The following is a 26,256-nucleotide window of genomic DNA, read 5'->3' as shown; positions in this document are numbered from 1 at the left end:
TTCATTCTGGAACTGGATTGCGGGACCGGAATAAGGGTCAGAAAATGAGTTATAAGCCTGGATTTCGAAAACGAGTTCCTGTACTGGGTTCTAAACCAGGTTTCAGGAATATAGTTCTGAACTTGAGTTCTGAATATTAGTTTTCTAGTTGGAACTGAATTTTGGGAATAAATTGAAGTTTAAGACTAGGTTCAGAAACTGAGTTCGGGAAATGCATTCTAAGGTTCGACCCTGAAACTGAAATTTAAATTCTGGAAATATATTCGGAAATTGAATTTCAAACCAAGAGTCTAAAAATTAGTTCTGGAGCTGGATTTTGCTTCTAAATTTTGAGCCTGGTTTCTGGAACTGAATTCGGAAACTAAATTTTGGAACTAAATTTTTGAAATGAATTCCGGAATTGAGATTGAGGATTCCGAAAATGGGCTCTGAAATCAGATTCTGCACCAGAAACAGGTTGCTGGGTCATAATTCTGAACATGAGTACTGAGTTTTTATTCTGGAGGTGGATTCTGAATTCAGAAACTGGATTCAGGAACTGCACTTTAAACCAGGGGTGGAAATAAGTAATTTTTTGATTCACAGTAAATAAAAATATTATATACATATTTATTGTAGATATTGTGAAGAATTCTGAAACGAATGATTTTTGATAAGATAAATTTTGGTTTTACTTAGAGTTTAAAAATGTCCATCATTATCAGTATCACTGTCGGATAACCGGAATCAACATTTCAACAAAGTTATGTTCTTTTCAATTCTATTAAATTGTTCATTAAACAGGTTTAAAGTTCAAATGGCTGTCACTTATGGTTCCGGCGATATTATGGTATAAGTGACGTAAACGTCAAAACTGATTACCGCTCAATTTTCTCGGATACGGATTATTCCATGTTTCGTGATGTACATATTTAAAATTTACTCAGTGATACCGTCGAGGTGAAGTAATGCCATCAATAAAAGCAGCTAATAATATTAAAATACATTTTGCGATGAATAATAATTATAATGATAAGAAAAACATGTCCAATCACAAAGCGCTTGAAGCTTGAATACCATACACAGAAGTAACAGAAGTGCAGTATTTTGCAACTTCAATCCAATTGCTATTGCGCAGTGAAAACTGTTAAATTAACTTTATCAATGTGATTACGATCCAAACTGTTTTTTTCATAAACCCTACATCTAATGTTCATTTCCCTTCGTCTTCGGCGAATTAAGTAACAGGTTGCGAAATCGAGCACGGTTTGTATCAAACGAGAACATGTGTTGAAACCGTGCCATAACGAAACTGGTAGTTTTCCCAACTCTGGTAATAAGTACTGTTAGAGGAGCATTCCTGTAAGTTACAAATTGACAATTTTCATTATCACCCGTCACTAAACTTCCCAAAGATACAAAATTGGCAAATTTTCTTTGATTTTAAAAGTCGCATTGATACGCGTTATCCATAGTTAAAAACAATGTTGCTCGAATATAAAAAATGCAACGAACGCCAATGATCATCGTTCGCTTTCCTTCACCTTTGTTTGATAATCGCTTTGATATTCGGACTTGTCCGTGTATTCGGGTGCAAACGAAACCGACGCTGCTTCGTTGTTCGCACGAAGATCTGTTCCTTGTAGTTGTTATTCGCATTGAACATACCCCCGAATGATTTAACGCGAATATGAAACGAATATTCATGCAGCGATCATCGTCAAAACCGAATTCGCGATGCTCGTTCGTGCTGTCTTTGAAACAAGCAAATTAAGACGTTTCCCCCTGCATTATTACCATAATCTTATGTGTGTGTGATGAACCATATCGCAGCACTCCCCCATTGCTGCTACCTCACGAGATATGATGAATTTACAGGATGAAGAATGCTTCGCGAAGAATGAAATCCAACGATCATCGCAGTGACGCTATTCGAACCAAGTAGAAGAGGAAAGTAAATGAACGAATGTATAAAACGAGCATGCACGATGTATACCAGCAGCAAAGAATGTATTAGTATATTCAGGTTCTCTACGATTATTGCTTATTCATTTTCACCCTTCTCTCTTTCGTGTAGTGAATAGTTTAACGTTGTTCGAGACGGGCATATTCGAAGACAGGATAACCGCACCGAGGATCGGTGAATGAATTAGTTACACGAAGAACATGTGCAACATTGGTTAAAAATTCCTGTAGGACTACTGTTGTCACTAATTTTCGCACCGCTCACCGCGGCACTCATGTCTGATCTTGCTCATATGTGATTTTCTTCCACAATGCTCAAAGCTGATCGAAAAGCAAAGTCCTGGAATTACATTCCTTTCGTGGAACTTGGCCTTTCTGTTTCAACAGACTTCGCAGCCGATTCATAGCGTACAGAATCTTTGCATGGCTAGTGCAATGACACTAAAAATCTTTCCAGATAGAGGCACGAACATACGAGTGTCCTATGCATTGAACCGCCAACCCGGGCTATCGTCCAGTGATTTGATCTTACAGGAATCAGTCAAATAGTAGCTCAAAATCACTACCGATTATGTGTGACGGAAGATCGATGTGGTTTGAAGATCACTGATCTTTATTGGGAAAAATCACAAGCAATTATCTTCGTTAGTGATTATGATTAGATGATTTTTTTATCTTGATTTTCCAGACCTGATTCAAGATCTTTTATATATGGGTGTCGCTTTCTAATTAGATGCTAAAATTTGAAAAATGATGCCTAAACTATTCGTAGATCCTCAGCAAAGCATTCTATCAAATGAGCATAAAAATCAATCTCGTAATATCTTTTGAAACAATTCCTGATTCTGTTTATTCATTCGACATAGAAGGTAATTTGAAATGTATGTTGGAGACCAGTTTTGAAGATTTATCGCCTTTTTGTGTTCATTTATATTCCAATTTTAATATTTTTGTGGAGTTTTTCTGATCCGAAGAGTTTAATAACCATGAGGTTAAAAGCCTTATAATTCTGGAATTGCTCAACCGGAAGTTGAATCTGAATAAAATTCAATTCATAATAACTTTGTTTTGAGTCTAAAAAAAATTCTGCGGCCCAATACACATATTCAAGTTAAGATGAATGACACATTAATTTCTAAAGCTTTTTATCGAAAAATCTCTGCATGTGGTACTATTTGAAACATAGCAGATTACAAAAAGTGATTAAGCGTTATATAAACGGCTAATAAGTGAAACTTATCGTTGAAACCCCCTTTAAGTAGTTTTGAATACGAATTAATATTTTGTATGCCAAAATCGGACTTGAACTTCCCAGAGCAGAAAACTTTCAGAGCCATTTTAGAGCAAGAACCGGGCAAAAAGCTTTGATTAGGATAACCGGATAAATCTTAGCCGGTATTTTCAGAGCAAATGTGTTGATTTTTACATGGAAACTTTCCACGATTTTTGAATATTAGATATTGATGACGAACCTATCATTTTAATCTAATTGTATAGAAATCAGATATTTTTATCTTGATCTTATTCGATAATATATGTTTATTACAATATTTTTCGGAATTAAAATTCATTAAAGTGAATTATTGTTATTATTATTATTACATTGTTTTTTTGATTCATCCAGGATTTAACCATTAATGTTCACTCGACGGGGGGTTAAAGTGTAAAAATTATTCCAATTCCTATTCTCATGTACATTCATTTCTGCGCGAACTGGTTTTTGTGAGAGAAGCTAAAGGTCTTCGCCTGCGCATGGCTGTCTTCTGAGAATGAGAACAAATTTGTCTCAGCGCAATAAAAAGAGTGCGTATGCATAAGGTCTGCTGCTACTCTGTGTAATATACAGTCCCCACATTTTAAAAAATAATCGCAGTATTAGTTTTGTTATCAAATTTTTTAATTCACTGTATTCGGTTATTTGATTCACAATCGGAGATCTTGATTCACATTTTCAAGCGCAAAATGGGCTTATTTCCACCTCTGCTTTAAACTAAATTCTGGAAATAGATTCAAGAATGGAGTCTTAAACTTGGATTCTGAAAACGAGTTCTGGAACTGGATTTGTAGCTGGATTCTGAACCAGATTGCTGGGACAGAATTTTTAAAGGGTGAGTACTGAATCTTTTTTCTGGAGCAGGATTCTGGAACTGAACTGGGGGAACTGAGGTGTAGAACTGACTTCTGAAACTGAAACTGAGAACTGGAACTGGATTCAGAACAAATTTCTGAAAATAGATTCAGCAATTCGGTTTAACTCTGGATTCCGAAAATAATTTCTGGAACTACATTCTGCATCTAAATTCTGATCCAGGTTTCTATAACAGAACTCTGAATGTGAGATTTGAATCTTAATTCTGGAACTAAATTCTTGAACTGGATTCTAAAACAGAATCCTAGGATTTAATTATGGAATTGAATTTTGGGACTGAATTTGGGAAATGTATTATGGAGCTCAATTCTGAAATTGAAATTAGAAACTAAATCCTTGCAATAAATTCAAAAATTGAATTTTCAAGCTGGATTCTAAAAATGAGTTCTAGAACTGGATTTTGCACCTGAATTCTGAACCTGGTGTCCGAAATTGAGTTCGGGAACTGAATTTTGGAACTAAATTGACTAACTAAACTCTGAAGCTGATGTCAGGAATTACAATTCGGGACTAAATTATGGGAGAATTTAAGAATTGAGTTTTAAACCTGAATTCCGAAAATGAAGTCTGAAATTGAGTTCGGCACTTCTTAACCAAGGTTTTGAAACTGAATTCTGAACCTGAATCATAAATCTGAATTCAGGACCAGGATTCTAGAGCTGAATTTTGTAACTGAATTTTAGAACTCAATTCTTGAACCGAATTTTGAACAATGAATTCTGAACATGGATTCTGGAACTGCAGATCTGGATTTTTGTAATGATGTGGATCAAATTAAAAACAAAATGTAACCAAAACTTTCAGTTTGAAACTGTAACGTAAATTTGTACACAAATCGGAAAAAGTGAGAATATTTTCAAATTGCACACACAAAAAAATAGTTTAATTTTACAGGTGACTTAATCATACGAAGTAATTCATAAAGATCTAATTCGTCAAATGAAGGAAAATTTCATTTGTAATGACTTAATGTTAGATTAGCTTGAATTCTACTGATCTCGACTGTAATTTGCATTCTGAAGGTAGGTGCGACTGCATGAATTTAAATTTTACCAGCCAAGCAGATATGTGCTTATGTGGCTCAGTCGATTAACAGACGTCCTTGTCGATCGAATAATTCTCGGTTCAAGTTTCGGCGGTTGCTATCAGTATTCATTATTTTTTTTATTTCAATGAATTTCATGTCATGAAATTTTAAACACAATATTAAATGCTCTTCCACGTAAATATGTGTGAACTGCGATGCTCCACTTATGTGCATCTAATAAGATGTAAAAACACAGGGTTTTTTTTTCGAACTGTGCATGTACGTATTTCAAGAATACATTTATTAACAGAAGTCTCCATTGTAAAACTCAATATTTCTATTGTTTCCGTTCCTAATAGGCCTCGTACCGGTAGCAATTTCACTTATTTAGACGTGGCAACATATTTTCCAACAACATTCCAGGCTAGCTTCGCATCAGTACCCAATCCAACCGAGAGATGGGTCGTAATTTTTTCTTCACGTGAATAATGCAGTGAGTTTCACTTCCCTCTAATTTGTGTTATGGCAGAACAAAAAAGGTAACACAGGAAGACTGCTTTTGGCGTAATGCATTTATTTCATTAGCGGTTAGCTTTTGCAGAGATACTATAGAAGCCCGAACAAAAAAAAAACTTGTAGGCCAATGCGATCAGAAGAGCACTCCTTCTCATATACGAATAAAAAAAAGATGGTTTACTTCCCTTACTCAGAACAAATTCAATGGAATGTGTGAACGAATGAAATGGAACTATTCTTCATGACAATCGGGATAAAAGATCGACACGGAACAATAATCCGGTAGTTCTCACGGAAAATGCTCCACTTGCTTTTCACTTATTCTACCGTCACTTTCTGACAAACCAATGCATAAATATTGAAGTGTAATGGAAAAATCCGAAGAAATATAATAAACCCGACATGTGGTTGTGTGTCCGTGTGTGTATGTGTGAATGTCAGGACCCAAGTAAGTGCTGTTTTCCGGGTATTTGATTTCCTAGGGGTGAATTATCTGTCAACCTACATTTTCCGTACGCATAAACATACATGTTCCTGTGGTCTTCCGGTTTTAGCACGCGCCACCATTCCGACATCACCAAGCCACCGTAAGACGAGAGTGTGGTTTCCTGAGTGACGTACATACGTAATAAATCAAGAAACTGCAGCCCAGCTCCGGTACGTTACGGAACGATTACGACGGGTAATCGACTACAGCCGAAAAGAGAAGGATGAGAATCCTTAACATGAATGCATTAATCATGAGCTTGAATAGCAATATTTTGGGAGGCATGCCAAAAAAAATGAAGCTATGCCTTCATTTGTATGGTATTGTTGATAGAGAATCATGAAATATACCGGAACAACTCGCATTAATAACAGAAAGCTATTGTTTTATTTTTTTTAGTTCAACGTTCATTTGTTTCAACTCATTATTTCATATTCCCCCTTATGATATAAAGTAGTTACTAACTTAGTGTAACTTGGTTTAATGCATAAAAGAATTAAGGAATTAAGCTGCTATCCGAATGAAATCGTGATTGACTAATTAGGCATCGAATTTGGTCGAAGCCGTCTTCATTGAAAATATCATAAATACTTCATTTAACGTTAACATTCAATAAGAAATTAAAAACGATAACTCATTTAAGAAAACTTTACGTAAAACCTAATTCAATTCACCTAATAAGACATTTCTAATGAACTATTGGCTATTGCTACTGGTGGTCTCGGAAACTTATCTAGCTTGGGTGTAGACAAAATTGAATAATTACTTGTGCAAAACACTTTCGATTCGGAGTATTAGCTTGAGAAAATTGCTCTTGGCATCTCTAGAAAAATGAAAAGCATATTTTTTTCACAAGCACATATGCGCGCAAACGAACTAAGTGACACTAAGCCGTAGAGAGCTCGGTACGAAAGTCAATATTCACCAGTCGGTGTTGAACAGTCGATCACACCCCACGCGTATAGCTCTTGGTTCCTGGAAATTTTTTCTGGCTACCTAGAGTTTCATTGATTCAAGGCTTCAGTCTTTTTCAAGGCTAACAGTCTTTTCAAAGACTAACAATTAATCAGCCTTTCTCAAGGCTATTCAAAGAGTGATATTAGAGTGACTAAGTGATACAAAGAGTGATATTAGAGTGACTAAGAAATTAATCAGCCTTTATTAAGGCTAGCTATTCAAAGAACTATTCTTCGAACTAATCAGTCTTTATTAAGACTACCACAAAAATCAGTCTTCATCAAGACTTTTTCAAACTAGGAGTCTAATCGAAGACTAATTTAGCCTAGTTAATTTAATTCAAAATTTCATTCATTTCAAAAATGCCTGCGTCCAACCGGAAAGGCAACAAGCCTAAGGCTAAAAATAATTCAATATTTAACAATATTTACGAGATTCTTCCTGAATCCGATTGTAGCGACATAGAAGAAAATTCTTCAAAAATTCCCAAAATTGACGCTTGTCGTTCTGGGAAGAAACAACAATCTATGCCACCAGTGACGGTGATGATTTCCGACTTCAAAGCATTCCGTACTGAGCTTTCTACTTTTCTCCCGGAAGTAAAAGTCTCATTTCAAATCGGACGAATAGGAGAATGTCGAGTCTTGGTTGATGGTTTGGAAGATTACGAACGTCTTATTCGATATTTGTCCGAGAAACTTCATAAATTTTATTCATATGATATAAAATCAGACAGACCCTTCAAGGCTGTCTTGAAAGGCTTATCAAATGATCAGAGTACTGATGAAATTAAAAATGAACTAAACGAATTGCTTGGTTTTCCCCCTTCCCAAGAAATACTTATGAAAAAAGAGCGAATGGTACTTCTAAACCACGCTCTGGAATTTCCCATGAACTTTACCTTATAAACTTCAATCGAAGTGACGTAAACAATTTGAAAACTTTGGTAAATCGCATTCGAAAGACGTTTGTCCAATGAATGAAACCACTGATAAATTTTAATGTTCAAATTGCGCTGGAAATCATAAATCCAATTATTTGAAATGTTCTGTCAGGGAAAAAATTTTAAACGCTCTTTCGCTTAGACAACAAGACAAATCAACAACCTTTATTTTACAGAACATACCTGAAAATCAAAAAACCGTTACAAATGCCAACAACGAAAACAATTTATTGACAGGTAGATCGACCTCGTCATCATCTTCTTCTAATGTCACTTATGCTAGTATAACAGGTAGAAATATACCACTTAATTCGTCTAATATAAATAATCAAAACACAGGACGCCTTGCAGTTCATCTTCTAACGAAAACAATTTATTAATAGGTAGATCGGCCAAATCATCTTCTTCTAATGGCAGTTCTAATGGCAGTATACCTACAAATATTCCTTCAATGCCATTCGCTTCTTTAAATGAAGTTGATTTAGGCGATATAACTGAAAATAAAATGATCTACCTACAAGACCAAATTTTTCAAATGATCATCCGAATGAATTCGATTTCATCACTTTTTGAAGCATTTCAAATCGGATGGCAATTTGCAAATAATATTATAATAAATTTAAAATTTAACAGTGATGTTAAATAATTATTTGAATATTTTAAATTGGAATGCTCGATCTTTGAAATCGAGTGAAGATGAATTTTATAATTTTCTCAAAGTTCACAAAATTCATATTGCCATTGTGACAGAAACTTTTCTTAAACCAAATGTCAAATTGAAAAGTAATCCACATTATGTGGTTCATCGATTTGACAGGTTTACTGGAATGGGTGGTGGAGTTGCCATTTTTGTTCAACAGCAAATTAAACATCAAATTTTACCTTCTTTCAATACTAAAGTTATTGAAAGCTTGGGAATCGAAGTTGAAACCATTCATGGAAGGGAATTTATTTCATCGCTGGAGCATATTTGCCATTCCAATGCACCGGCGAACAATTAAATTTCTTTAAAGGCGATCTGCAAAAACTCACAAGATATCGACCGAAATTTTTCGTAATAGGGGACTTAAATGCTAAGCATGTCCAGTGGAATTGTAGGCAAAATAACAGTAATGGTAAAATACTTCATAATCAACTCTCAGCTGGTTACTTCATAATTCTTCATCCCAGTAATCCGACTTTTTTCTCTTCCGTGAAAAACCCGTCTACAATTGATCTGGTTCTAACGGATCAAAGTCACATTTGTAGTGAACCGATTACACATGCTGACTTTGACTCAGATCATCTTCCAGTAACATTCAGACTTTCCAACGAAGCTTTAATTAATCCAATTAGTTCTATATTCAACTATTATAGAGCTAATTGGTTGGATTACAGATCTCACATTGAAAATCATGTGGATCATGAAACTATTTTAGAAAATTCTGCGAACATCGACACAGCAATTGATAATTTGAATCATTACATTATCGAAGCTAGAAATCTTTCAGTTCCCAAAACTCAAACTTAAACTCTCCTATCATCGATGACAAATAAAACGACGATTGATAAAGACTGTCCCAGAAAGTATGGACGCACTTTGATTTCGCTGTAAATAATTCACAAGTGTTAGATATTCAAATTTTATTCGATATACTGATAATATTAGACTACAACAATAGAATATTATTCTCAACATATGCTACTTAGCCATTGTAGACTAGCTGGCACACCTTCTTACGAACGTGCCTCATAACATTCCGTACAGACTTCTTGGCGACAAGTTTTGACACTTTTTTCGCATGTTGAATGCTTTTGGCTGACGAGACTTGTTTCCTATGATGTGCCTTCGTTAATGCCCCAAAATTCCTCAATTGGTCGAAGTTGTGGGCTATTTGGTGGAGTCATGTCTTTTGCGACGAAAGTGACATTTTTGGTAGTATACCATCCAACCGTTGATTTCGAGTAGTGGCAAGAAGCAAGATCTGGCCAGAAGACAATAGGATCCTTGTGGCTTCGAATCATGGGTAGATGTCGTTGTAAACATTCCTTGATGTATATTTCGCTGTTCATTGAAGCAGTGGTGATGAAGGGTTTCAAAATCTTACCGCAGCTACAAATTGCGTGCCAGACCATAGCTTTCTTATCAAATTTTTCGACTTCAATCGATGTTGGTCCCGGCAAGGATTTGTAATCGAGTTTCACGTAGGTTTCGTCGTCTATGATTATGCGGTTAAAATTTCCAGCAAAAATCGTATTGTACAGCTTTCGAGCCCTCGGCCTGATCGATGCTTCTTATTTCGGACTACGTTTTGGTTGTTTCTGCTTCTTATAGGTTCCAAGTTTCAAACGTTCTTTAGCACGAAGAACATTTGACTTCGAAGTGCCAACTTTTTTGGCCACATCCCGAACTGAAACCTCCTTCTTTTGCTCGAACGCCTTCAGTATACGTTTATCCAACTGAGGGTTAGCAGGACCTTTTTTCGACCCGTTTTCGGTTTATCCTCAAAGGTGTTATCCTCACCGAACTTCCTGACTGCATTTCGTACGCCTTTTTCACTTATTCCTTTCATTTTTGCTATCTTTCTCAGTGACAGTCCGCGTTCTGTGCATCATTTGTGCACAATTTTTCGACGTTGTTCTGCTGAAAGTCCATGCATTTCGAAACGAACTAATGAAAACGAATAAACAACTGCACAAGTGGTTAGAGAAGAGTGTAAACAACATGACGCAGCCATAAAAAATGACAGATTCTGAAGCATTGCGAAATGGTAGCGGTTTGTGGTTGCGTCCGTACTTTCCTGGACAGTCTTTACGTTACGAGCACATATACTTTTTGGAACTCAGAAGCTATTAAGAAGGTATTTATAGAAAGTAAGGTACATTCTCCTTTTTTGAAATCATTCATTTTTCAACCGTGCAAAACAAATGGTTGTGTCACCAAGAATCAGAAGAAATTTGCTCAAATGGCACGTTCCCCTCTGACCCTATGTGCGGGTAGGCTGAGGGTGAAAGACATCGACTTACCAATCACGCTATACCCATTCCAAAGTGCAGCTTGTCATGAACTTTCCTGAGTGCGACACGGATTGCGAGGAGGGTTGTTTCCGTTAACCTCTGGAAAAAGGCCGATAGCTGACACGCTCGCGGATTGAAAATAAAAGCAAACTTTTACCTTCCGATTGGGGCCACTCGATTTCATGCTGTCGTTCGAGACGCCTAAGTTACTATCGAACCACCACCAGAAAAGGCAACAAACAACATCGGAACCGGTTGAAAGAAAAGTTTTCTCATCATCAACTTGTCGTCCACCGCACGCCATTTAGCCTCTCGGTATCGACCACGACGACGACGACGACGACGAGGACGATCTTGATGATGATGATGGCGTCCACTAGGTAGACAGTGTTTCTCTATCACTCTTTCTCTCTATCTCTCTCTCTCTCTCTCTCTATCTCTGCTAAGTTGAGATGACTCAAGCATTCATTGGGATTCTACATCCCCACCCATCAGACCACAAACCCGAGACGATAGATTCATCCATCCGATATCCTGACGCCGCCGCCGCCGCTCGTAAAAGACAACCAACAACGACGCAAAACAAGACAGCTGCTGGCGCTGGAATAGTGAAACTTTTCCTCTTAATCGCTCTAAAACAGATTGATTGATGAGCTACGGACGGGTGACGAGTGGGGTATTGGTGTGGGTGTGGGTGAGAGTGCACCGGTTGGCTAAAGTTAAGAAGCCATCTATATGCGGAAAGTATGTGCGGTAATAAGAGCAGTTTTTTTTGCTCCCCTAAAGTTTACACGTCACAAAGCCGCATCGTTTTGACACCGTTGTGTTGTGAGTTTCTGGGAAACGACAAAAACGTGAACTTTGCTGTGAAGTGCATTCGCTATGAATGGCGTTCCAGGAAGTTTGTTTGGAAATGTTTCGTTATGTCTAGCACCACATTTTTTTCTTCTTTAATTAAATGAAATTCAAACGATTCAATAAAATTCTGAAGTGGAAGCAACGAGAAAAGCTATGGAAACGTCGTGCAGAAATTTCCCGAAGCTCAATATTCATTTCATTTAATTTTCCACCGGGGGACAATAAATAAGTTCAGTAATTAGTTCGATCGAAAATCACTTCGGTAAGCTGCCCGGTCCGGATCCAATTAAACCGGTTCGGTTTGTATCGCTTCGGGGAACGCAAAACCCGTTCATCCGGGCAGTCGATTGATTTCGGGCTTGATTTGATTCCAGTGGTGGTGTTTTTTTTTTCTGGTGTTGACACAGTTGACAAACGGACCAGTCGATGGGGAATTGGGACTTACCTGAGCATGCCTGCGGTGGCAGCGGAAAGATCAACGTGGTGGAACTTTTCCGTCGGGCCACTGCACATCCGAGCGATTGTGGCTTAAAGCTGCGCAGTTGCTGCATAAAATCCGAACACTCCATCAGGGCGACGTCTGCGAAGTGCAGATCGCACAGAATTTGGTTCTGAAAATAAGAAAAAAAAGAGACGGGTGAAAAGTCAATTGGTTTCTGTTTGTGGATTTCTGGTTTATCAACAAATGCAAATATAGGACACGTGTTGTGTGTGAGCCATTTTTTTTATCCTTCAATATCGCGAACATGTCGAATGTATTACAGGCATTTCAAAATAACCCTTGCGATAAAAATTTATTTATTTTGCGATCCGCAGTGCGATGTGTTCTGCAGATAGCAAAAAAAAACACTACGGTTTGAAGAAAAGTTTACATAAGCTTGCGGAAAACCATAAATATAACTATTTTTTGTTGTTCGAAAACAAAACTAGCCAGCAATGGCTAGTGATGAATTTTTGCCATTGCACAAAATACGGCAAACGTTGAGGTAATTAAAAAGTTTTTGTTTTAATTACGTTTTTGATTTTAATTACCGACCGATATGCAATGCCGTTTTCTGCTGTTCGCTATGTTCCGATCAGGATCAATTGTGGTTGCAAGCAATGTGCTTGAAAATTACAATATGTTTCCGATTGTACAAACCGCATTGATCTTTGAGTGCTGGCCAATACAGACGCTTAGCTTTTCCGTAGATTGAGAAGGAATGTTAGTTCGATGCATGATGGTATTATTAGGAACACATAAGTCTTCTGCCTTAACAAAATGCTCCACTGGACAGAGGAAGTAGGTCAGTGAATGTTTCAATTCAATTATCATATATTTTTTAAACGTAAACGGAAAAGGATGAAACCACCGCAATTTTTGTCTGACCTCGCACGTCATCCTGAAAAAAAAAACACGGACATCTGTCAAGAACACTGCCAAAAATAAATGGTTTGTATCAGTGTCGTGTATTTTATCAAGAGAAATCACTACAAGATTAGAGTAAAATGAACATTTTTATCTCGAAAGTGTTAGTCATTTGACCATTGTTTTGTGCCCAATGGATTTATTCGTTGCGCACATTGGAGGACCAACGGTTCGAATGAGAAACTGTAGTTTTCCATCAACCAAATGCTCTGTTCAAAACTAACTTTATTCATCAACGTAATCTCCATCAAGGGCAACGCAATCATTCCAGCGCCGCTCTAACATTGCAATGCCACTTTTGTAGAACGATTTATCTTTTGCCTCAAAATATTCCTCAGTTTGAGCGATAACCAGGGCCGGTGAAACATGTCAAGCCCAGGTGGGTAAATTTTCATAACGGCGGGAACGACTCACTATTTCGAAGTATTCCTTAATTCTAATGGAAATGACATTTATCCCTTAGAAACCAAGATTTTCTTATAATATTTTGTTTCGGTATAACTTTGCATGAATTCGAAGTTTGAAGCGTTTTCGGTATTTTGTCTTGAATCAAAATTGTGCATTTAAAGATCTAATACGACAAAAAACTACTACGGGGTTTTTCGAGCTGTTGACATAGGACTACCCAACCAGTGTCAAAATCACTGCCAATATTTGTTTTGAATATTAAGGCAGCAGTCTTTTGTGTTCCGTATAAACTTATTTGTGTCTGAGAATTTTCGAAATTATTTCCTTGAGAATTTTTGTTATCCTGACCGATTAATTCGTTGAGGATGATGATGGAAGGTGCAGAACTCGTTCTTCCAGTACTCCATGATTGAGAGCATGCTGATTTTCCTCGAATACGAGACCACAGTTGATTTCAGTTCAAAACGTGTCCCGTGCCTATCGAACGGCGTACAAAACAAATCCATAAACAGTTTAGCCAGTGGAGTACCGAGGAAATTTGGCGCCCGGGGCAAAAAAAAGATTTGCCGCCCCCACGGTTGGTTTAGTGAGCAAAAAAATAAGCAGAGCTCCGGAAAGATGAATAGCGAAACAAAAGGTATCAAGGATTGGTTTGCCGCCTCTTAAAATGTTTCTCCCGGGGCGAGTGTCTTTCTTTACCACAAGGAGATTCATGATAAGATATGCTGAAATGGTTAGCACATCAACTGATTGTGCGTATACGATCTTACGCAAAAATATGGGCATTAAAATGGTCTTTTCCAAAAGTCACAACGCATTAACGATCCAGAGAACTGTTCGGCACTGTTTAGTCGTAATTAAAAAAAACTCTAGCGTTGGTATGACACAGTGGACGAAACATGGATCCACCATTTTCTCTGAAGTTTCAGACCGAAAAGGCAACAAGTAGCTGAAACAATCATGAGTATATCTAAAAACAGTTAAAAAATGGTTAAGATGTAGTTGTTCAAAACCTAACCACTGTTTGTACGGTTCTATTTTCTGTATTTTGAATTCCCAACTCGACAAGGTTCAATTGAGCAAGTGGAAATCTTTTAGTAACCTAACTTTCGCCTCGAGCTTTAGTATCTTCTCAATGCAAATCACTCGAGTCTCTGAAGAACTTATTATGTATGAGAAAGCTTTCGCAATCAGAAAGTGACAACTTCTGGTAACATTTCTTTTTTCGGATAGACAATGATCAAATATTTCTTTCGGTACTTACATACCAGAGACTCGAGTGATTTGCATTATTAAGATGCTTAAGCTCGACTCTTCTGGTAGAAGGTGAAAGTTCAGTTACTAACATATTTCTGCTTGCTCAAATGAACCTTGTCACGTCTCACCTTACTGTTGTATATCTTCACATTCTTGCTCTACCTTGAGTAGTTGCAATCTATAATTTTGATTTTATTTATTATTCCGAGTTACAAAAAAAATACTCTTATCGTTATAAATAATATTAATAATACCATTGTTTTTCTCTACAAGTGAGTAATTACCCACCTTTGGAATTTTCAGTTGGGTAGTACTACCCACCGTATCCATCTATTTCACCGGCTCCGGCGATAACCTCTTCATTCGTGCGAAATTTTTTACCGGCAAGTTTTTTTTCAGATCTGCGAACAGCCAGTAGTCGCTGGGAACCAAATCTGGCGAATACGGTGGATGTGAGAGCAATTCAAAGTTCAATTTATGTAGTTTTGCATTGTTTTGGTTGCCTTGTCTTGATGGAACCAGAATTTTGTTCTATGCTTTCGGGCGCTTTGGACGAGGTTCACCAGTTTCTGTTCACTCAGATGACGATCATTTTTTATTCTGGAGTAGTGAAGTGATGAATTCATGTTTCATCCATTGTCACATATCGACGCAAAATTCCGTTTTGTTACGTTCAAATATGGCCAAACACTGCTCATAATCATCAACACGTTCTCGTTTTAGGTCAACAGTGAGAAAACTTGGCACTCACTTTGAACAGTGTGTTTGTGTGTGACAAATAATGTCACTCAATTTTCTCAGATATGGCTGTAGCGATTTTCACAAATTTAGTTTCAAATTAAAGGTCTTACGGTCTCATATAATTTTCCTGAATTTCATTTGGATCCGACTTCCGGTTCCGGAATTACAAGGAAATATGTGCAAATTTATTGAAAAATCCGCACTCAATTTTCTCGGAAATTTCTTAACCGATTTTCACAAAGCAAGAAGCAAATGAAAAGTCTTAAAATTATATAAAAAGTCCTCCAGGTCCGATTTCCGATTCCGGTATTACAGAGCGATTAGTGAAAATTTTCAATTTCCTGAGTATTTTTTCAGAAGCGATTGCGAAACGAGGTGGACATTTTCATAAAACTTACTGCTAAATTCTTCAAGATTGCAGATCCTGTTAGTTAGTGAATATATAAAACTACTTTGGGACTACTAGTCTCCGGTTTCCACTTCCGAAAGCACCGATAATAGTAACAAAAGTCTCCAAAAACGAAACTCACTTCGATTTTTTAGCAACGGTTCAGCCGATTTTCACGAAATATTATTCGAACTAAAGCTCTTATTGCCATTAAATACACTGTGTAATTTCATCCAAGTCCTACTTGGATGCTTAGCTTGCTTTGTTCAATTTCGTATAGCGTGCAGAATTGCCACATTAAAATAGAAATTTTTCAGATGAAAGATATGTAAATTTCTAATCCTTTTATTTAATTTGTACCTATTTATTAGTGTTATTACAAAATCATGATGTTTGGTCGATTTCCACAAACATACTTAAATGAAAGTTCTCATAGTCTCATAGGGTTAAGTGTGTTTAATCATTTAGTGCGACGATGCAAAGTAGAGAAAAATTCTTATTAACTTGACATAACTGTTTACAAATTGAAAAGGTTATGTTAGTTCATTTCTAAAGAAATTTTCTTATTTTATTCAAGATAGAAAAAAAATTTCTTCACAGAATCTTCTAGTGATATTTTTGAAAATATAAATAATATGAAAAAGGCATCATTACACCACTAGATGGATTAAAAAAGGTTTTTTTTTCAATATCACTCGTTTGTCTATTCCTATGCGAAATTAATAAACTGCTTTAGAATTGTAATAAATTATCATCATGACATTTTCTCTACTATTTATCTTTACTATTATTACCTTCAACGATTGTGCTATTTTCGTTGTTGATCAATATGTATAACTCATTGTAAAATCATTTCAAGTATTTTTGTTTTTCAAATATCTCTGCTTTTCTACACTTTGAGCTTCATAGTGTTTTGTTAGTTTGCACTATTTCTAAAATTTCTGTTGTCAGGATTTTGGTGCTCTTTATGCTTTTAGAATTTCCTCCGCTCACTATTACTTACTTTTGTTAATGTCATTTTGCTCACTTGCCTACTTTACTTTCATGGTGCACATACCGTCTCCGGAACATAACAGATCGAATTGTAGATTATTTCCAGGATACTCGATCTTGAGCCGCCGTTCTCCAATCGCTCTGTTGCACGTGCATCTTCTTCGATTGCGCACAGCCACCGAGTGTGAGGTCTACCCCGGTTCTTTGCTGAGCATCACGAAAGCCATTTTCTCTTCCGGCATTCTTGCTACATGCCCAGCCCACTGTAGTCTGCCGTGTTTTATAAGCCGTCCAATACCCGTATCTTTGTATACTTGGTACAGTTCATGCGTCTGCGCCATTCTCCATTCTCTTCTTTGCCGCCGAGTATTGAGCGCAGGATTTTTGTCTCAAAGACGCCGAGTGCTCGAACATCTGTTTCCTTCAACGACCATGCTTCGTGGCCGTATAGAACAACAGGTAGTTTCAACGACTTGTATAGAGCAAGTTTTGTGCATGTCTGCAAGCCACGGGACTTCAGCTGGTTACGGAGTCCGTAGAAAGCCCTATTAGCAACTGAAACACACCTTTTTATCTCGCGACTAATATCATTTTTGCATGTCACTAGTGTTCCAAGACATATGAACTCGTCAACAACCTCGTTTCGTACCCCATCAATTTCCTACTCGGATCCTACACCGCTGGGGCTACCCCGTTCTCTACCAGCCACCTTAGTACTTAGTCTTGGTAGAGTTTATTGTCAACCCTATTCTCGCAGATTCTTTCTGGAAGGGCACAAAAGCCTCTTCCACAGATCTACGATTCATCAAACAAATATCAATATAGCTGGTACGACATCCGATGCTTTCGTGACGTTAGATGGAGGGAAGCAGGGTGACGCGCTCTCAAATTTGTTGATCAAAGGTGCGATACGAAGATCCGGCATGCAGAGAAACAGAACCGTCATCAATAAGTCTCACATTTTGTTCACTAGGCTCACTAATTTTTCGCTGTTGTCTGTTGAAACAGAAAGGCCACCTTTCACGAAAGGAATGTAATAAAAACACAATTCTACAGTTTATCTTGAAAAGGGCCACCAAAAATGGCCGAAGCGTTGTGCAATTCAAGAAATAAATCTTAGGTTTTTTTCAATTTCCATCTAAAGTCGTTCCACCGAAGAGGTCATTTCGTCGAAAGGGTAATTTTGTTTACATATAATGAATTAGAAAACAGCTTATTCTGGTTATTCATCAAAATCATCTATTTGTTTTTATATCTCCTGGATAATCTATGTGGTGCAGTCACATAACTGAAACCAAGATGACTGAGGCAACGCCAACTCAGTTGGCCATCGACCCGCCGTCGGAAGCCTCTGGCATACAAACCTGTAACCGATTCGTTTTCCCGGTCTATTCAAAGCTAGGTTTCTTTACTTCAGTTAGGTCCGAATGAGCGGTACTGAGGTCGAATTGCACACGAACAAAATGATGTGGCGAAGCCGTATTTGATATTCTTTTACTCTTTCATACCCTAATAAAGTCAACAAGTTTTCTTAGGAATTCCGTTCTTAGGATTTTAAAATAAAAATAAAATAAAAGAATCATTCAAGTCTTACTGGATTTTTTCAGAAGTACAATTGCAGTTCAAAAAATCGGGAGTAAACATTATCATTGTTCATTAGTCTTTCGAGTCAATTCCAATCACGAAATTTTCGGCGAATAACCCTTTCGGCGAAATGGCTTTCGGCGAAATGGCTTTCGGCGAAATGGTTTTCGGTGAAATGACCCTGATCCATATTTTTCTTGACGTCTCGGGCATAAACGAGCGACGACTTGCTACTGGTGGCCACAGAATGTGAACATTTATCGTTTTTTTTTTGTTTTAAAGAAATGCACACAACTTATTTCAATTTTATTCACGTTTCGCCTTCGACTTAGTAGTTTAAGCTAAGTGGATATGACAGCACAATTTGAACTGATTTAAGCATTGAAGACAAAACGTGAAGAAGATTGATAAAAAATATGTGCTTTTTTAACAAACCCGAAAATCCCTGAATATTGAAATTTAATTTTCGTTACTATCTCTGCATTTTGCAGCAGTTTCTAATTTGTTCTTAAATTTCTACCATTTCCTATTGTCACTGTTCTTGGAATTTCTTCTAATTCCATTATTTTTACTGTTTCTACCTTTCCAAGCTTGTTTATTTCTGATATTTTCATCGGTTCTGCTACATTTACTACTTCCATTATTTGCTAGTTATGCCTTTTAAGTTTTTCATTCACTTTTGATACATGATTTACAGTCCAAGAGTCCAAGAGTCCAAGAGTCCAAGAGTCCAAGAGTCCAAGAGTCCAAGAGTCCAAGAGTCCAAGAGTCCAAGAGTCCAAGAGTCCAAGAGTCCAAGAGTCCAAGAGTCCAAGAGTCCAAGAGTCCAAGAGTCCAAGAGTCCAAGAGTCCAAGAGTCCAAGAGTCCAAGAGTCCAAGAGTCCAAGAGTCCAAGAGTCCAAGAGTCCAAGAGTCCAAGAGTCCAAGAGTCCAAGAGTCCAAGAGTCCAAGAGTCCAAGAGTCCAAGAGTCCAAGAGTCCAAGAGTCCAAGAGTCCAAGAGTCCAAGAGTCCAAGAGTCCAAGAGTCCAAGAGTCCAAGAGTCCAAGAGTCCAAGAGTCCAAGAGTCCAAGAGTCCAAGAGTCCAAGAGTCCAAGAGTCCAAGAGTCCAAGAGTCCAAGAGTCCAAGAGTGCAATATCAACTTGGTAAAATAAATCCCACAGGTTCCCCTTTCTCTGGATTATACAGTTTTGTTTCAGTTTTCAGTTTACAAACTAAAACTTGCAATAGGATTAAACAAAGCAGAAATGTAGGCGGACAACCGCACCAACAACGGAACGATTCGCTTCCAACCGAAGTATTATTATTTACCTACCTTGAAACGTCTGGCTCTCTTCTGATTGGGACCGGTTAAGTTGAGACCACATGAATTGCACCTCAAGCATTCCTCGTGGTAGTGGTTGTTCTCATACAGCGGCGATGGTTCTGCAAGAAAAAAGTAGGGAAAAAAAAACAATTCTCCGGTTAGCTGCGTGAAAGCACCCGGCACCGAAAGCTGGAACTAAAGCAATAAACTATGAACAAGCTACAAACATCGAACAACGATCAAAGGACGGTGCCACCGTCGTCGTCTGGCGGTGAGCGTGTGAATCGACGGTGTTTACTTTTATGCTTGATGTATGCATGTATGTTTTGAGTGGCTTCGTGTGTGTGTGTGTGTTTGTATGTAAGCATGTTTACTATTATCTACGGGTTTTCGTTCGCATGCAGGAGTTCAACAATGGTTTTTAATGTGGTTCGGTTCGTTCGATGGGGAGATGCTCTGAGTTGTTTTTGCTGATAAACTTTGGTATGGGGAGTTGCACATCTCAAGTCAGAGACAGAAGCAAACGATGTACCCTGTTATTATTTCTATCCCCACAGGTACGAGAGAAAAACTTTCCTATTTTTATTATTGCCAAACGCTTAAGCGCTGTCGCTGAGATCCGAAACATAACCGTACCGAAACCGTGCAGGAAAGTGGGCGAACAATTGCAACCGTTCTACCGGCGAGATAAGCTGATTAGGAGGACGTGTTCTGGAAAGTACCGAGGAACGCCCCGGGAGCTAACGGATAGAGTGTTGTCGAAACATTTGTAAAAACATTTAACGTTTTTCATTCCGTATTGAATGTCGGCACGAAGGAACCGGATTTCCTGGCACGGGATTAGGTGAGAGTGCTGCAAGGGGGAAAACAACAACCATCAACAATAATGGCGCTAGACATCGCCCATGGACATTGGACGGAGAAGGAGGGAATTATTCACGCTAAATTTAATTGGTCTTGCTGGGTGCTCGAGAAACGGGGCAAGTGGATTCTGAGCCTAAGCCTTTTAAGGAATGACTGACCGCCCAACGAAGCATTCTTTTCGGTGGCAACTAGGCTTGCAAGATCATTTCCAAGAGCATTATAATTCTTATCTCTGCTTTACGTTTCATTACAGGATTCGGGACAATTCGGAAGGTAACTTTTTCTTGTGCCTTACACTGCTACGGATTTAACCTTTTTGAATGAAATATAATTCAATTGAAAGTCATCAGCCTGCTGATTGGAATGAGTGGACAGGATAGAGACTTTGAACGATGGAAAATGCTATCCAGGCCAATTTTCGTTATTCTTTTTCTTCGAACAAAGTTTTTAAACTCTATTACATCCGTCGAAATAATCCTTTCGTAGCAGTTATATCGTTTGCCAGATTCATCTAATTTGTTCCGCCAAGAGCAGCTTGGCAAATTAAATTTCTTCAACTTGACTTGCAAACTCCACTCAGGACTGCGAAAGCACAATCCATCAATCAATGGGAATGTACGAAAATATAAAAATCTCTCTCATTTTACAAATGGCTTTTCGTGCTATCGACTTCCTTTTTGTGAAATTAACTTTTCGTTTCTTGATTTATCGATTGACTCGTTTCCCATCCGTCAGACAGCCGACAGTCGAATCGAACCAAGTTATGAAAAGTGTGAACCATTTTTCTTTCCATTGAAGCAAAGTTCGGTGTACGGGCAGAGCCCCAAGCCGATGGGCGAATGTTTTCTATTTTTCCTCAACAAATTATCCAGCAGTTCCCGCCTACAACCTGTCTCTCTCTCTCTCGTTTCTCCACCTCATATCTCACGTGGCTCGATGCAGCCTCTCGTCTGTTTGTGGGCTTAGAATGTGAGTGGAATCTCGCATACGACCGTAAGCAGCCGTATCGGGAGAGAGATTGAGACACGAGAAGGAAAATGGCTCAATCTGCTTTCCATCATCGAATATTTAGAGGTTTGATTGGATCGAAACTCGTAAAGAATAACGCTGCACGGACTGGCGCCGTAATAAAGAATGAAAAGAGTAGAAATTGATGGCAAGAAAATAAAACATTTATCTGATCCACCGTGAGCCAATCGCCCGCAGCTCGTGGGTGTGAAATGTAATCAAACTACAATGAGGTTGAAATAAAAATCAGAACTGGGCAGGATTTCACTGCAGCCCTTTCCCTAGGAGTACGAGTATAGCTTTCACTTGCCGGACCGAAAGAGATTTGATTACCTGCCGGCATTTTGTTGCGCAAATCAACGTTGTTGTTGATTTAGAGTAAGTGATTACGTAAACAGTTGGCCGAGTAATCACAATAATCACAAATATCGGTTGTGAACAGAAAACTCAGGAAATGGAAGGGTTCAATTTAATCATCAAAAATTCACAGAATTGTTTGTACTTCGATTTTGGCGAAAGATGAATCACCGGAAGCTGTTGATGAAATGTAACGAAACCCCAGAACGGATACCACATTAGTGAGTAGTTTTTTGGCAATCTTGCTTTATTTCACTAATTTAACTTATTTATCTGTTTTGATTTCAATATTTTTGTGACCAGTTTTATTGCTTTTGTAATATTTACGAATTATCTCACTTAATTTGCTATTTATAATAAACTATCATTTCTATTTACATTTTCTGTAGCTTGTTGGCTATTTTTTTTCTGTTTTCGTTACTTTCACTTTTTCAATAGTTTTGTAACTTTTATATCCCACTACATCATTTACACTACTAATATTATTTATACTATTCACAATATCATTACTATTTCGTGGATAAACGCCACTTCTTATTTGTTATATATTTTTACTATTTCCTATTTTCACTGTTTATGTCATTTATTCGTTGTTTTGTAATTATACCGTTTTTTCCAATTCAGTTAGTTGAAAAAATTATTTAAAATTTATACAATCTTCTGTTTTTTACTGTTTTTGTCTTTTCTACTTTTTTCGTAATTTAACATTTTGTACTATTCTACCCGCTTCACTATTTTCACTTTGTATTTTGTCGTGAATACGACTTACTTTACTATGGGGTACCTTTTCAAAATTTATCCTTTTCGAGAGAGTGATAAGTTTTTGATCGCTAATATCTCTTGTTGTATCTAACAAATCAACATAATTTTTTATGCTTGCCATCGGAAATATGATCACAATTTTATGATAAAATATTTAGTTGTTTGACATAATCTCAAATAATTCAAAATTAAACTTTTCTTAAATGTTTGGTATAAGCGAGTATCAAAGAGGATAATTCATAAGGCCCGTTTGCCTTTCTCGTATTTTTAAAGCTCATAGCTCAGTGATCTGTGAAAGGATTTACATAATCTAACTACCAATAAAATCGAAATTTTTCAACTTAGGCGTGTATAGGAAAAGCATTGAAGTATTTTAATAGTACACTATTGAAAAACCTGTCTCATTTGACCCATGTCAACACCAGCCAATCAGAACGCATTCTGTGGAAGAGAACAAAATATCTGCTGCTGTACAACAAATCGTTCGAGAAAATGTTCCGAACAGTGTTTAATATCGTAGTGAGTTCCACAATTTGGTCCTTCTGAAAGGCAGGAGTGAATCCCGTACAGCATCCGGATAGTTTCTTTAAATAAAATGCAAATCCGAAATGAAATAATCTAAATTAAAAATCTATATGCTGCTATTTTTATAGCCGTTAGGACCGCCCATTAGTGAAAAAGCTACAAACGAAATCACGTAAAAAGAAACCTCTTAACAAAAATTGGATCAGTTTGGATTCTACCGCCACTGCGAGAAAATGTATTTTGTGTCGTTTGCAAAGCTAGTTTCGCTTCCGACAAGAGCGATTACGTCACAGCTGCCAGTCGTTTGCATTGGTGAAAAAACAACGAAAAGAGAACAACGGTGGAGAGCATCACACAAAATCAACCGTTCTAATAGCTCTAAAAGTTTTCTAAAGAACTATTAGGATCAGTTGTTCGCAAATCGAAGGTAAATATCCTCAGTTTAGTGCAAATCTAGAACTGTTTGATTAGATTTGTGCACTATTCGCTGTGTGAAATTCACAGTAATCGAGATCAAGTGAAGCCTTCTTTGTTTTTGCGAAAAATGTGAAAAAAGGAGAATGCTTGCATAATTCATACAATTGATCAACTAATTGATACTCGGAAGTGCTAAGGAACATGTCAGTTGTTTTCGTATTCACGACATCCAGTTATGTCTCTGACATTACCCACACGCCTTTTTTACGGAGAAACAGTTAAAGCAAATTTGTTCAAACTTTTTTACATTTGAAAATTATCATTTGAAGAATATTTAGTTAAATTTCCGTATCTGAATATTGAAAAACTAAGGCAGTAACAGATTATTCCCTAAAACCTTTTTTGAGAATCACGTTGCGCAGTGAACACGATAACTTCTGAAATCAAAAATGTTCTTAAACTTACTTAAAGTAAGAGTTATTTCCCCTCCCCCACCTCCGTCGTTCTAAAATGATTATTTTCATTTTTTTAACAGTTCGTGGCATTTTTAATCGAAAAACGCGATCTTACGCTAAATTTTCCGCCAATTTTGAGGTGAAAAACTACCATAATATGAAAATGGAAAAATTTCAAAAACGTTGGGGGGAGGCATTTCATACCAAGAAAGTATGTTCCCAGTTAAAAAAGAATCGCGATCACGGACTTCAAAAACTTGGTTTTCAGAAAAACGCGGTCATCATCGTTTCGGAGTTTTTTACTATTATTACTACTTTGACTATTCTGACTATTTTTGCAATTTTTATTATTTTTACTATTTTTACTATTGTAACTATTTTTATTATTTTAACTATTTTTACTTTTTTTTTTAACTATTTTTACTAATTTTACTTTTTCACTATTTTTACTATTTTTACTATTTTTACTATTTTTACTATTTTTACTATTTTTACTATTTTTACTATTTTTAATATTTTTACTATTTAAACTATTTTTACTATTATGACTATTTTGACTATTTTGACTATTTTGACTATTTTGACTATTTTGACTATTTTGACTATTTTGACTATTTTGACTATTTTGACTATTTTGACTATTTTGACTATTTTGACTATTTTGACTATTTTGACTATTTTGACTATTTTGACTATTTTGACTATTTTGACTATTTTGACTATTTTGACTATTTTGACTATTTTGACTATTTTGACTATTTTGACTATTTTGACTATTTTGACTATTTTGACTATTTTGACTATTTTGACTATTTTGACTATTTTGACTATTTTGACTATTTTGACTATTTTGACTATTTTGACTATTTTGACTATTTTGACTATTTTGACTATTTTGACTATTTTGACTATTTTGACTATTTTGACTATTTTGACTATTTTGACTATTTTGATTATTTTGACTATTTTGACTATTTTGACTATTTTGACTATTTTGACTATTTTGACTATTTTGACTATTTTGACTATTTTGACTATTTTGACTATTTTGACTATTTTGACTATTTTGACTATTTTGACTATTTTGACTATTTTGACTATTTTGACTATTTTGACTATTTTGACTATTTTGACTATTTTGACTATTTTGACTATTTTGACTATTTTGACTATTTTGACTATTTTGACTATTTTGACTATTTTGACTATTTTGACTATTTTGACTATTTTGACTATTTTGACTATTTTGACTATTTTGACTATTTTGACTATTTTGACTATTTTGACTATTTTGACTATTTTGACTATTTTGACTATTTTGACTATTTTGACTATTTTGACTATTTTGACTATTTTGACTATTTTGACTATTTTGACTATTTTGACTATTTTGACTATTTTGACTATTTTGACTATTTTGACTATTTTGACTATTTTGACTATTTTGATTATTTTGACTATTTTGACTATTTTGACTATTTTGACTATTTTGACTATTTTGACTATTTTGACTATTTTGACTATTTTGACTATTTTGACTATTTTGACTATTTTGACTATTTTGACTATTTTGACTATTTTGACTTTTTTGACTATTTTGACTATTTTGACTATTTTGACTATTTTGACTATTTTGACTATTTTGACTATTTTGACTATTTTGACTATTTTGACTATTTTGACTTTTTTGACTATTTTGACTATTTTGACTATTTTGACTATTTTGACTATTTTGACTATTTTGACTATTTTGACTATTTTGACTATTTTGACTATTTTGACTATTTTGACTATTTTGACTATTTTGACTATTTTGACTATTTTGACTATTTTGACTATTTTGACTATTTTGACTATTTTGACTATTTTGACTATTTTGACTATTTTGACTATTTTGACTATTTTG

The 26,256-nt window shown here is 36.4% G+C and overlaps 1 protein-coding gene across 7 annotated transcripts in view; it reads right to left on the bottom strand.

Moving 5' to 3' along the window:
* Positions 1–26,256, bottom strand: part of LOC131432644 (uncharacterized) — a 638,754-nt gene that overhangs the window by 118,387 nt on the left and 494,111 nt on the right. For all 7 annotated transcript variants that reach the window (XM_058599051.1, XM_058599052.1, XM_058599053.1 and 4 more), the window contains 2 exons: positions 19,972–20,081; positions 12,324–12,489 (listed from right to left, as the gene is read on the bottom strand). In XM_058599051.1, the coding sequence (XP_058455034.1) occupies positions 12,324–12,489; positions 19,972–20,081 (276 nt within the window). The remainder of the gene's footprint in view (positions 1–12,323; positions 12,490–19,971; positions 20,082–26,256) is intronic.

The sequence above is a fragment of the Malaya genurostris genome, chromosome 2 (assembly GCF_030247185.1).
Source record: "Malaya genurostris strain Urasoe2022 chromosome 2, Malgen_1.1, whole genome shotgun sequence".
Classification (NCBI taxonomy): Eukaryota; Metazoa; Arthropoda; class Insecta; order Diptera; family Culicidae; genus Malaya; species Malaya genurostris.
The sequence above is the reverse complement of the archived record's forward strand: the minus strand, read 5'-3'. Positions and strand labels throughout refer to the sequence as shown.